Below are 13,134 nucleotides of genomic sequence, written 5' to 3'. Positions count from 1 at the left end.
TAACATCGTAGGCATTACGAAACCTGCAACAGTATTTGTGCGTTACAGATGTAGAGAATGTGTGACTTCTCAAAATAAATACAAATTTACAAAAAAATGACTTTTCGGCACCGCCAATGTAGGCCTAAATCCCTAGTTACTGCCACGCACAGGTCGGAGGTCTACAACAGCTCAATACATTGGTGCCGAAGACGAATTTGTTTGTTTGCTTGTACGTTTTTATTCCGATTTTTTTGGGGAAGTACATACTGGCTGTACTGGGAGTAAAATGAAGATAGTTGCTCAGCGAAACTTAATATTTGGTGAGTATCAAAAGTATATTGACATTATAATGCTTGCCGAACTGTCTAATAGAGCCCCACAGTGACCGTTCCATATTACCCATAAAACCCTGCGGTCAAACGGGAAATGGTTTCAATCCTTTCCCACCATAAATGTTTCCCATAGGGGATTTAAGAAACACTTAAAATAAGTGACTTGCCTAGTGAAATAAAGGTTACATATTCGGCTCTATTTACTTTCACATTCGAAACTGCTACTTAGTATTAAAGTAGACATCATTGCAAGACTAAAAATCCCACAAAGCTTCTGCACGTTGTCTCCAGCTGAAACCTTCCCTAAACAGGTATTGTGTCAATTTAAAACTTGCAGTTCACACAATTGCTAATTTATTCATTACTACATTTAGCTAATATTAGATAGTTAATCCAGAGATTCTTACCTTTGTCTCCTTTGGTAGTCTTGTCCAGATCACTATGGTATTTGTAGTTCTTTGATAGCCACATTAGCAGCTAATTTTAATTTCTTTGTGGGTAAACAAAGCAAATATATTGCCTAAAATCACCTTGTCCTTGAGATCTTTACATGGTTATCAAAACGTCACACAAGGGTAAGCCTACACCAAACACAGCTCTTATTTGAAGTGTTTCTGACATCCCCTATGGGAAAAACAATTAGAACCATTTCCCTGTTTGATTGCTCAGTTTTATGGGTATTTTGACTTGTACTGTGGTAATCTTTGGGAGTTTAAATCATTGCTTCCTGTGCATGTTTCCACTAGTTACCACAGCCACGAAGTAAATATTTAATGGAACAAAAATATGCTTAATTTAAGGTTAGGCATAAGATAAACAGTGCGGTTAAGTTTGGGTATAAAATTCGATTTTAAGAAGAGAAATGGTTGAAATAGGCAAGGTTTATGACTTGGTGGCTGTGGTAACTACTGATGACCCCATGAAAAGAGACACTCATTGTCGCCACGTTCAAAACTACTGAGAACTTGGTAATCCCAACTTCCGACTTCAGTGTGTTCAAGAAAACTGGAAACTCTGGGGGAAGGGGGAGCTCAGATTGGGAAAAATCGTTTTGAACAGTCACTCAATGCGGAATTCCACGTCAGAAACTCTGTCATCTTTCTAGAGCTCCGACTTTACGACCTGAAGATCACTGACATCATGATTTTACTTAGTTTTTTCAAGAGTTCCAAAAAGTACTGGGACACTGTAAAGTCCATGGAGAATAAGAGCACCTCCTCCCAGCTGCCCACTGCACAGAGGCTTGGAAACACGGTCACCACCGATAAATCTGCGATAATTGAGAATTTCAATAAGCATTTTTCTACGGCTGGCCATGCTTTCCACCTGGCTACTCCTAACTCGGTCAACAGCCCTGTGCCTCCCACAGCAACTTGCCCAATTCCTCCCTCATTTCCCCTTCACCCAAATCCAGATAGCTGATGTTCTGAAAGAAGTGCAAAATCTGGACCCCTACAAATCAGCCGGGCTAGACAATCTGGACCCTCTTTCTAAAATTATCAGCCGAAATTGTTGCAACCCCTATTTACTAGCCTGTTCAACCTCTCTTTCGTATCGTCTGAGATCCCCAAAGATTGGAAAACTGCCATGGTCATCCCCCTCTTCAAAGGGGGAGACACTCTAGACCCAAACTGCTACAGACCTATTTCTATCCTACCTTGCCTCTATAAGGTCCTTGAAAGCCAAGTTAACAAACAGATCACCGACCATTTCGAATCCCACCGTTTCTCCGCTATGCAATCTGGTTTCCGAGCTGGTCATTGGTGAACCTAAGCCACTCTCAAGGTCCTAAACGATATCATAACCGCCACCGATAAAAGACAATACTGTGCAGCCGTCTTGAATGACCTGGCCAAGGCTTTCGACTCTGTCAATCACTTTATTCTTATTGGCAGACTCAACAGCCTTGGTTTCTCAAATGACTGCCTCGCCTGGTTCACCAACTACTTCTCAGACAGAGTTCAGTGTGTCAAATCCTCGGGCCTGTTGTCAAGACCTCTGGTAGCCTCTGTGGGGGTCCCACAGGGTTCAATCCTTGGGCCAACTATTTTCTCTGTATACAGCAATGATGTCGCTCTTGCTACTGGTGGTTCTCTGATCCACCTCTACGCAGACAACACCATTCTGTATCCTTCTGGCCCCTCCTTGGACACTGTGTTAACTAACCTCCAGACAAGCTTCAATGCCATACAACTCTCCTTCCGTGGCCTCCAACTGCTCTTAAATGCAAGTAAAACAAAATGCATGCTCTTCAACCAATCGCTGCCCACACCTGCCTGCCCGTCCAGCATCACTACTCTGGACAGTTCTGACTTAGAATATGTGGACGAATACCTAGGTGTCTGGTTAGACTGTAAACTCTCCCTCCAGACTCACATTAAGCATCTCCAATTCAAAATTAAATCTAGAATCAGCTTCCTATTTTGCAACAAAGCATCCTTCAGTCATGCTGCCAAACACCGTCGTAAAACTGACTATCCTACCAATCCTTGACTTCGGCGATGTCATTTACAAAATAGCCTCCAACACTCTACACAGCAAATTGGATGCAGTCTATCACAGTGCAATCTGTGTTGTCACCAAAGCCCAATATTACAACCCACCATTGTGACCTGTATGTTCTTGTTGGCTGGCCCTCGCTTCATATTTGTCGCCAAACCCACTGGCTCCAGATCATCTATAAGTCTTTGCTAGGTAAAGCCCGCCTTATCTCACTGGTCACCATAGCAGCACCCACCCATAGCATGCACTCCAGCAGGTATATTTCACTGGTCACCCCCAAAGCCAATTCCTCGTTTGGCCGCCTTTCCTTTCAGTTCTCTGCTGCCAATGACTGGAACGAACTGCAAAAATCACTGAAGCTGGAGACCCATATCTCCCTCACTAGCTTTAAGCACCAGCTGTCAGAGCAGCTCACAGATCACTGCACCTGTACATTGCTCACCTGTAAAATAGCCCATCCAATTACCTCATCCCCATACTGTTATTTATTTTGCACCTTTGCACCCCAGTATTGCTACTTGCACACTCATCTTGTGCACATCTTTCACTCCAGTGTTTTAATTGCTATATTTGTAATTATTTTGCCACTATGGCTTATTTATTGCCCTCCGTTATCCTACCTCATTTGCACACATTGTATAGACTTTTTCTATTGTATTATTGACTGTTTGGTTATTCCATGTGTTTCTCTGTGTTGTGTCGCACTGCTTATCTTTATCTTGGCCAGGTCGCAGTTGTAAATGAGAACTTGTTCTCAACTAGCCTAATGCTAGTTATGATGCCTATTAAAAGCATCATAATGCACAGACATCTGGGTTCATTAATTTTCCCTAAAAGGCTGTGTCAAACATTGATTTCTCCAGTCAGTGCATACAAATATGATAAAATACTGTATCTTGACAATATACCTGAATAAAGCCTTCTCCACAGGAGGTTGGTGGCGGCCTACTCTTGTGTTTGTCCTTGTCCTCAAGTAGGCTACGGAATTGTGAAATTACATCATAGTTAGAAATGTGACAGAGGACCAAGGGAAGTGTACTGTACAATATATTGCACATTCACTGACTTAAACAGTTTAACAATGGTGCCATCTACAACAGTTAAGAGACAATGTATCCAATCTGGAAAGAACTGCATTGACCACTCAAATTACAAACATGTTTTAATGGGTATTCTGGGGAAAAATGGCCCCAAAGGCACAATGCGTCTTTTATTGTTAGATTATACATATTTTTTGATTGGATTATATAATACAACCCCCCCCCTTACTTCAAAGATAACATACAAAAAAAATGCAATGCACAATTGGTAACCAAGGCCACAGTAAACCACCTATTAACCAAAAAAATTTGCCCACACCATTCAGATTATGATACATAATATCTCATCATCAATGTCAACAAAAACACGTTTTCAATGGATGCATATGGCTTCCAATGAAAGTCAAAAGAAAACAACAAACAAAATTATGAATTATGATAATAAAAAAAGGGGCCTGTAAAAAAAAAAGTACAATTGAGACATCCGCTAGTAAAGATTAAGCAGTTGTTTTAAGTCTAGCTTTTTAAAGTATGACATTCAAATCCTGGTGTACTAAATCCACCATACAAAGTCTGATGTATGAATTCTTCTGACAGAAGCCCAGTGAACCATCCAAGGCAGAGACTATCCCCTATCTAGATCCATGGGATGACAGTTATCTTGTCTTTAGTATAAAGTTTAGCTCAGCAATACTTGTAACACCTCCATTGCCATGGCAAAGGATAAACACATCGCCCATAGCCCAGCCCAGCCCTCCCACCATCTGTTTCAATATAAATAACAATCAATGGTCACACACCACAGCACAGAGAGGATAGGTATTTTTAGAAACATAAAAACTGTTTTTCATTGGCTGATGGCATTGACAAATTAAGAGTAGAATTTGTTGATATGCTCATAAGATAAGAGAGAGCTTTTGTTTTTATTGGTTACGTTACAAAAGATAAACTTCTCTTACATCATGTAGGTTTTACAATCAGACTAAATGTGAAATCCATCAATTGGGATTGCTCAAATGGGGAGATTAGATAAGAGAACCTGAAGTTCTTACATTAGTTGAACTCACCCGTACATTTGGTCAGTTACAATTTGGCAAGTTCTAATCGGGCGAATTCTCAAGCCATGTTTTTAAGAAAACAGTGTTGAATCCCCTCCACTCTAAGAGAACAGCTATAGTCTCTGTGCCGAGTTAAAGTCAATCACAAATATAAACACGTCCCCAAAATACTCCTATGTAACACATATTCCTGTAGCATCCACTGACTCACAGTACAGAAACAGTTAATTTCAATATCATAACTAAAGGCAGAAAATAAACATATTTTTTGCTTCACCCTTTCTTGATATTTTAAGTGCACCACAGCACAAATGTGTTGTTGTCTAGACCCAATAAGCCAAGGGTTTCGAAACTGAATGATCTGATCGCGCTATCCCCTTACTGTACATGTGGACTGCAGCCAAACGTGTAACCATTCATGACAACGCATCAATTGAAAACAAATAAGAGTTTCATCCATCTCTGTCCGTCACACAATGTGCCTGGATAAGAAGTGTGCTTCGAGGATCTAGATAAGGGTGAGCTGCATAGTAATGTTCAGTTTCCAATTAATTTCTGCATTTTATATCTGTCTGGTTTCTTTCTGTTTTATTTAAAGACCAGAGGTAGTAAATAAGGCATTCCAGAGAGGCTGGCAATCAATCAATACTTGTCTTTGGAGAAAGGCTCTTGGCTATCTAATTTATCAACACCACTCAGTAGGAAAGTTCTACTTTGATTATTTTGGGTTTGCTCTTCTTCAATGGTCCTTGTAGCTGTACCGTTCCAATCTATACACTTATTCCCATATTGCTTAGAGTGTGTTCCCTTGGAGACAACTCTCTTAACCTTGGACACCTTCTCATTCCCTCAGTGAAAACATCTCAAGCTACTGTACATTTATTGTCATTACCAATATGACCCACTTTGTCTTAGCACATTTTAAATATATGGTTAATAAGTTGCCGTTCCTGTCTGTTGAGACTTCATCCTTTTTCCTATTTTACCAAAACATGTGTGGAAGTATAAAATCTGTTCATGTCAGTTCATTCTAACGTCGTTTTTAAATGTTTCTTGGCAGTTGAGCAGTCTGTGTGTACTGTACAGATTGTGTCACGCAGTACTTTGGAAGCCGATTCCCAAACCTCCCTGCAGAACGGTGGGTGGGTCAGTCTTTGACAAGCCTGTAGACGTGGTACTGTGCCCCGTGTTCACTCGTTGAGACCTCAAACACAAACGCTATACACAGCAAGGTCTCCTGAGTATCACGGTTTGTCACCACCTGAAGGAGAAAGTGCGTCAAAATTAGATAAGAAACGTGATCCAGCTATGGTCTTGCAGCAGGTGAGAGACAGTAAATATCATCAATCAATCAATTAGCAAAGCAAAACAACATGAGGTCAAAAACGGATCACCCAGCTATAGTCCTATGACCACAGTTGAAATGTCAGTGCATTGCCAAATTTTAGTTAGTATCTTGCAATGCAGTATGTTACCTGAAGGATGGTAAAGTTTTCCAGAACACTATTCATCATGTATTTTTCTGGCAGGTGTTTGAGCTTGTGGATAAAGTTGATCATGTACTCGCACATGGGAGAGCGGTGGATTCTGTAGACACACTTCCCTCCTTCCATTCGGGCGTACTCCGTCTGCAATTCACACACAGAGATATTTTAAAACTCTTACCCCAAAACAGCAAACAATCTTAGTTGAGGTAAATACAGTTTACATACACTTAGGTTGGAGTCATTAAAACAAGTTTTTTTTTCAACCACTTCACAAATGTCTTGCTAACAAACTATAGTTCTGGCAAGTCGGTTAGGACATCTACTTTGTGCATGACACAAGTAATTTTTCCCAATTGTTTACAGACAGATTATTGCACTTAATTCACTATCACAATTCCAGTGGGTCAGAAGTTTACATACACTAAGTTGACTGTGCCTTTTAAACAGCTTGGAAAATTCCAGAAAATGATGTCCATTAAAAGCTTTTGATAGGCTAAAGCCATGACATCATTTGACATCATTTGAGTCAATTACCTTTGGATGTATTTCAAGGCCTACCTTCAAATGCAATGCCTCTGCTTGACATGGGAAAATCAAAAGAAATCAGCCAAGACCTCAGAAAAAGCAGTTTCCAAATTCCTGAAGGTACCACCTTCATCTGTACAAACAATAGTACGCAAGTATAAACACCATGGGACCACGCAGCCACCATACCACTCAGGAAGGAGATGCGTTCTGTCTCCAAGAGATGAACGTACTTTGGTGCAAAAAGTGCAAATCAATCCCAGAACAACAGCAAAGGACCTTGTGAAGATGCTGGAGGAAACAGGTACAAAAGTATCCACAGTAAAACGAGTCCTATATTAACATAACCTGAAAGGCCTCTCAGCAAGGAAGAAGCTACTGCTCAAAAACCGCCATAAAAAAGCCAGACTATGGTTTGCAACTGCACATGGGAACAAAGATCATACTTTTTGGAGAAATGTCCTCTGGTCTGATGAAACAAAAATAGAACTGTTTGGCCATAATGACCATCGTTACGTTTGGAGGAAAAAGGGTGATGCTTGCAAGCCGAAGAACACCATCCCAACTGTGAAGCACGGGGGTGGCAGCATCATGTGGGGGTGGCAGCATCATGTGGGGGTGCTTTGCTGCAGGAGGGACTGGTGCACTTCACAAAATAGATGGCATCATGAGGCAGGGAAATTATGTGGATATATTGAAGCAAAATCTCAAGGCAGTCAGGAAGTTATAGCTTTGTCTGAAATGGTTCTTCCAAATGGATAATTATGCCAAGCATACTTCCAAAGTTGTGGAAAAATGGTTCAAGGACAATAAATTCAATGTATTGGAGCGGCCATCACAAAGCCCTGACCTCAATCCTATAGAACATTTGTGGGCAGTACTGAAAAAGCGTGTGCGAGCAAGGAGGCCTACAAACCTGACTCTGTTACACCAGCTCTGTCGGGAGGAATGGGCCAAAATTCACCAAATTTATGGTGGAAGGCTACCCAAAAAGTTTGATCCAAGTTAAACAATTTAAAGGCAATGCTAACAAATACTAATTGAGTGTATGTAAACTTCTGACCCACTGGGAATGCGATGAAATAAATAAAATCATTCTTTACTATTATTCTGACATTTCACATTCTTAAAATAAAATGGTGATCCTAACTGACATAAAACAGGGAATTTTTACTAGGATTAAATGTCAGGAATTGTGAAAAACTGAGTTTAAATGTATTTGTCTAAGGTGTATGTAAACTTGACTTCAACTGTATAATATATACCGTATAATTTCAGAGAGTAAATTGACACAATTGAATTCCCACTTTGTTTAACCTTAATCTAACCAGTTAAGTCACTTAAGTGCACCTCCTAATTTACCATGACGGCCTGACGGCTGTTTTTGTGACCGTAATGCAGACCCAGTTGAAAATGGCCTCACCTCTACTTTCTCGACCACCTGTTTGCCGAAGGAGCAGACTTTGGTGGAGACGGTGATGGTCATGTTCTCAGAGCTGCTGTACTGGCTACTGACTCCATAGAATGAGCCTGGGCCGTCCTGCATGCCACTGCTGTTAAGATCCGCCTGCAGAGAGGGGTCACACCGGACGAGTCAGATAAACGCTCAGCTAACAGGCCTAAAACCTCAAATAATGTATTTTTTTCCTTATTCTACTTTAGAATAATCAAACCACCAAAAGGGACTGTGTGACAGTGTAGGTTTAAATGTGTGAAAGATGTATTTTTCTGTTTTTTCAATTATGTTTTCAAACCACACATTCCCCTGTAAAGCAGGGATCCTCAACTAGATTCAGCTGCAGGCTGATTTTTTTTTTTTTTTTTTTTCTTGAGCTAATGGTCAGGGGGCCCGACACACAATTACAAATCATTTGTAGACTGCAAGAAGCCCAAACAGATAATATTCTACTAAAACATCAACGTTTCAAACCTTGCTTACATTTGTATACGATCACGCCTGTCTATTATACTGTACGTGGAAATACTTGAACAGATTTTCAAAATTCTGAGAGCACAAAATATTAGGAACACCTTGCTAATATCGAGTTGCACCCCCTTTTGCCCCCAGAACAGCCTCAATTCATTGCGGCATGGACTCTACAAGGTGGCGAAAGCGTTCCACAGGGATGGTGGCCCATGTTGACTCCAGTGCTTCCCACAGTTGTGTCAAGTTGGCTGGATGTCCTTTGGGTGGATGATCTTTCTTGATACATACGGTAAACTGTTGAGTGTGGCACCTACTACCATACCCTGTTCAAAGGCACTTACATCTTTTGTCTTGCCCATTCACCCTTTGAATGGCACACATACACAATCCCATGTCACAAGGCTTAAAAATTATTCTTTAACCAGTCTCTTCCCCTTCATCTACACTAATTGAAGGGGATTTAACTAGTGACATCAATAAGGGATCATAGTTTTCGCCTGGATTCAACTTGGGGGACCAAATAAATCTACCCACGGATCAAATTCGGGCCGCCAGTTTGGGAACCCTGCTGTAAAAGCATTCAAGGTGAGGATCAAAGAATAATAAAATAGATTTGTCAAACCATCAGTAATAAATACAATAGTGATTACCCACCCAAAATTTGACTAGGAAAAAGGCATTCTGGGGGCCTTTCTCATAAAGCTCTTTGAGTCCGCCTTTCTTCTCTGGGAACTTGTCGTAGATCTGCCTTATGTCCACTGCCTCCAGCAGAGGGTCGCTGTAGGAAGGGTTGGTCTGACCAATGTGGACAAACAGGTGTTTGCTGTACTGCAGGGCGGAGGGAGAGAAAGATGGTCAGACCAGCTGCGATGACAGTAGTCTAGCTTGGCCATATTGAGTTAGTGCTAGACATAGTCTGGCTCGTCTTGACTATGTGTACCGTACAAACAAAGGCTTTTATATGCAAATAGGACAGTTTTGGTTAACGTGTTTTGGTGACTCACGTTGTCCGGGTCCCTCTGCACCTCCATAAAGGCAGAGTACTCTAGCATCCGCAGCTTGGAGGAGGCGATGGTCCGGTCCTGCCACACGGGTACTGCCGTCGCAGCCGGGGGAAGGGGGGGTGCCAAGGGTTCATAGGCTTAGAGAGAGAGACAGAGCGCGAGAGAGACAGTCCGGCAGAGGTCTTGGGAAGATGTTTAATTTCTGCATTAATGTTAGGCACCAGATATATTGCTGATCTGTATGTTATATTGGGGCGGCAGGTAGCCTCGTGGTTAGAGCGTTGTCCCAGTAACCGAAATCTGTCATTCTGCCCCTGAACAAGGCAGTTAACCCACTGTTCCCCGGTATGCTGTCGTTGTAAATAAGAATGTGTTCTTAATTGACTTGCCTAGTTAAAGGTTAAATATTATTTTATTTATTAAATTGAGTTTCATTACTGCCAACTTGGGACTGGTCTCATGTGTAAAACATATTTTTAGAAATCATGAAGCGTGAATGAATGAGAATTAAATTGTGCTCTATACTCACTTGATATAGGTGGGGGAGCAGGGCCTGGTAGGTTTGGGTATGGGGACTGTGCAAAAGGTTTGATACTGAAAGAGATCGATCGTCACATCACATCATTGTTACTATACATTTATGAGTCAAACTTTTCAGTATTCCTTATCCAACTCTTAGTTGAAAAAACACATTTCCGAAATTGAAATTCCAAGTGAAACCTGGTTATGCTAGTGGCATGTGGCTTTGGGCTTCATTGGCATGTCAGACAGACGTGGATCCACAGTGTTATGACTAGTGTCTCAACATAGGCATGTGGCTGCACCAGCTAGGTGTAAGTCCACCCCTGCTTAACTCTGTCATATTGCACTACGTCATACACTTAGTGATGCTATTTACGTACTCTGATTGATCGATTAATTTGATACCTGTTTGTCCTTCACGAGGACATTCTCAGCTCATTTGTGACACCCATCATTTCAGAGGGCTGCTTGAGTGTCACACCAACGTTCCCAATGGGCCAATTCCGTACAAATCCATATGCTTTTTCTGTGTGCAAGTAATGCTTTGAAGTCAATGGAAGAGTTTCTTTAAATTTGGAATGACAAACATAAATATGAAAGTTAGGTGATGTCAGGGACTGATTCTGCTGCCAGTTTGTCTTGAAATCGCCTTTTTGTGTGACGTTTTTACATCACGAATGGCTTTGTGATTTACATTCCAAATGGTCACAACTCCAGCATTGTGATTGGTCTTCTCGCTCTCGGGCGTGAAGCTGGCTGTGGCCTGGTTGTCGAATGAGAGCGGGAAGCATACTGAAGCAGAGTTAGTGCTGCCTTGTGCTATAGCTAGACTAGGAAGGAACTTACGCATAGCTGTTGCGGCCAAGCCCAGGAATCCTTCCCGGGTTGAGCTCTAGAACCAGCCTGATGTGCACAAATGCGATCCGTTAAACATGCCAAAGAGAACCCACCACTCCACACCAAGTGTCAATCAATCAATCAAGCGCACAGTCCAAACATATAACCTGAACCTGTCACTCAACAGATAGTTAAGTCATACTCACTCCTGAGAGGGGCCAGGTTGTCCTGGGATAGGGCCTGGCCAAAACTGTAAGGCGAAGATGACAGAATCAGTTGCTCAGGTAATGTACTTTACTGTACTGTTTTCACAGCCTGCATCAATTACTAGTATAACAATAATGTTTAAATACTTGTAAATAGTGTCAATGCAGAGAGAGCAATCATTGAAATCTCAAACCCAGCGTAGAAGGGCTCACCCTGGCTTGCGGGGGGTAGGGGGAATGGGGCAGCGGGGGTAGCTGGCTCTTGATCAGGCTCGGTGACACAATCTGAGCAGACGACAGTGCTGCCATGTTCTGGAGGGCCTTGTCTTTAGACGCCTGGTCCTGTGGACGAGAAGGGAGAGGTGAGGGAGATGCACCACTAGGGGGCAATCTAATACCTAGTACATACACTGAGTGTGCAAAACATTAAGGACACCTTTTCTAATATTGAGTTGATTTAAAAAGTGACATCCAATAAAAGATCATAGCTTTCACAGGTATTCACCTGGTCGGACTGTCATGGAAAGAGCAGGTGTTCTTAATGTTTTGTACACTGGCGTGACATAACTACTAGGCTACTCACAGTGCCCCAAGAGAAACACAGTTGGTTTAATAGTCATACAAAAACAGTTACAACTAAACTCAGCAAAAAAAGAAACGTCCTCTCACTGTCAACTATTTTTAGCAAACGTAACATGTGTAAATATTTGTATGAACATAAGATTCAACAACTGAGACATAAACTGAACAAGTTCCACAGACATGTGACTAACAGAAATTGAATAATGTGTCCCTGAACAAAGGGGAGGGGGTCAAAATCAAAAGTAACAGTCGGTATCTGGTGTGGCCACCAGCTGCATTAAGTACTGCAGTGCATCTCCTCCTCATGGACTGCACCAGATTTGCCAGTTCTTGCTATGCTGTGACACACCACCCCAGACCATGACAGACCCTCCACCTCCAAATCGATCCCGCTCCAGAGTACAGTCCTGTGTAACCCTCATTCCTTCGACAACAAAAGTGAATCTGACCATCACCCCTGTGAGACAAAACCGCGACTCGTCAGTGAAGAGCACTTTTTTCCAGTCCTGTCTGGTCCAGCGACGGTGGGTTGTGCCAATAGGCGACATTGTTGCCGGTGATGTCTGGTGAAGACCTGCCTTACAACAGGCCTACAAGCCCTCAGTCCAGCCTCTCTCAGCCTATTGTGGACAGTCTGAGCACTGATGGAGGTATTGTGCGTTCCTGGTCTAACTCGGGCAGTTGTTGCCATCCTGTATCTGTCCCGCGGGTATAATGTTCGGATGTACCGATCCTGTGCAGTTGTTGTTACATGTGGTCTGCCACTGCGAGGACGATCAGCTGTCCGATCTGTCTCCCTGTACCACTGTCTTAGGCATCTCACAGTACAGATATTGCAATTTATTGCCCTGGCCAGTCCTCATGCCTCCTCGCAACATGCCTAAGCCACGTTCACACAGATGAGCAGGGACCCTGGGCATCTTTCTTTTGGTGTTTTTCACATTTAACATTTACATTTAAGTCATTTAGCAGACGCTCTTATCCAGAGCGACTTACAAATAGGTGCATTCACCTTATGACATCCAGTGGAACAGCCACTTATCAGAGTCCGTAGAAAGTCCTCTTTAGTGTCCTAAGTTTTCAGAACTGTGACCTTAATTGCCTACCGTCTGTAAGCTGTTTGTTCCATA

The 13,134-nt window shown here is 42.2% G+C and overlaps 1 protein-coding gene across 7 annotated transcripts in view; it reads right to left on the bottom strand.

Moving 5' to 3' along the window:
• Positions 1-3,960: 3,960 nt before the first annotated feature.
• LOC124031602 (transcriptional enhancer factor TEF-5-like) overlaps positions 3,961-13,134 on the bottom strand; it is a 38,980-nt gene continuing 29,806 nt past the window's right edge. For 5 of the 7 annotated variants that reach the window (XM_046343037.1, XM_046343038.1, XM_046343040.1 and 2 more), the window contains 9 exons: positions 11,636-11,764; positions 11,423-11,466; positions 11,226-11,282; positions 10,387-10,451; positions 9,858-9,994; positions 9,508-9,681; positions 8,350-8,493; positions 6,390-6,542; positions 3,961-6,175 (listed from right to left, as the gene is read on the bottom strand). In XM_046343037.1, the coding sequence (XP_046198993.1) occupies positions 6,062-6,175; positions 6,390-6,542; positions 8,350-8,493; positions 9,508-9,681; positions 9,858-9,994; positions 10,387-10,451; positions 11,226-11,282; positions 11,423-11,466; positions 11,636-11,764 (1,017 nt within the window). In that variant the 3' untranslated portion in view covers positions 3,961-6,061. The remainder of the gene's footprint in view (positions 6,176-6,389; positions 6,543-8,349; positions 8,494-9,507; positions 9,682-9,857; positions 9,995-10,386; positions 10,452-11,225; positions 11,283-11,422; positions 11,467-11,635; positions 11,765-13,134) is intronic. The other 2 variants (XM_046343039.1, XM_046343044.1) reach the window with 1 other exon arrangement.

The sequence above is a fragment of the Oncorhynchus gorbuscha genome, linkage group LG03 (genome assembly GCF_021184085.1).
Source record: "Oncorhynchus gorbuscha isolate QuinsamMale2020 ecotype Even-year linkage group LG03, OgorEven_v1.0, whole genome shotgun sequence".
In the NCBI taxonomy this organism is placed as follows: Eukaryota; Metazoa; Chordata; class Actinopteri; order Salmoniformes; family Salmonidae; genus Oncorhynchus; species Oncorhynchus gorbuscha.
Note: the sequence above shows the minus strand (reverse complement) of the source record. Positions and strands in the feature narration are given on the sequence as shown.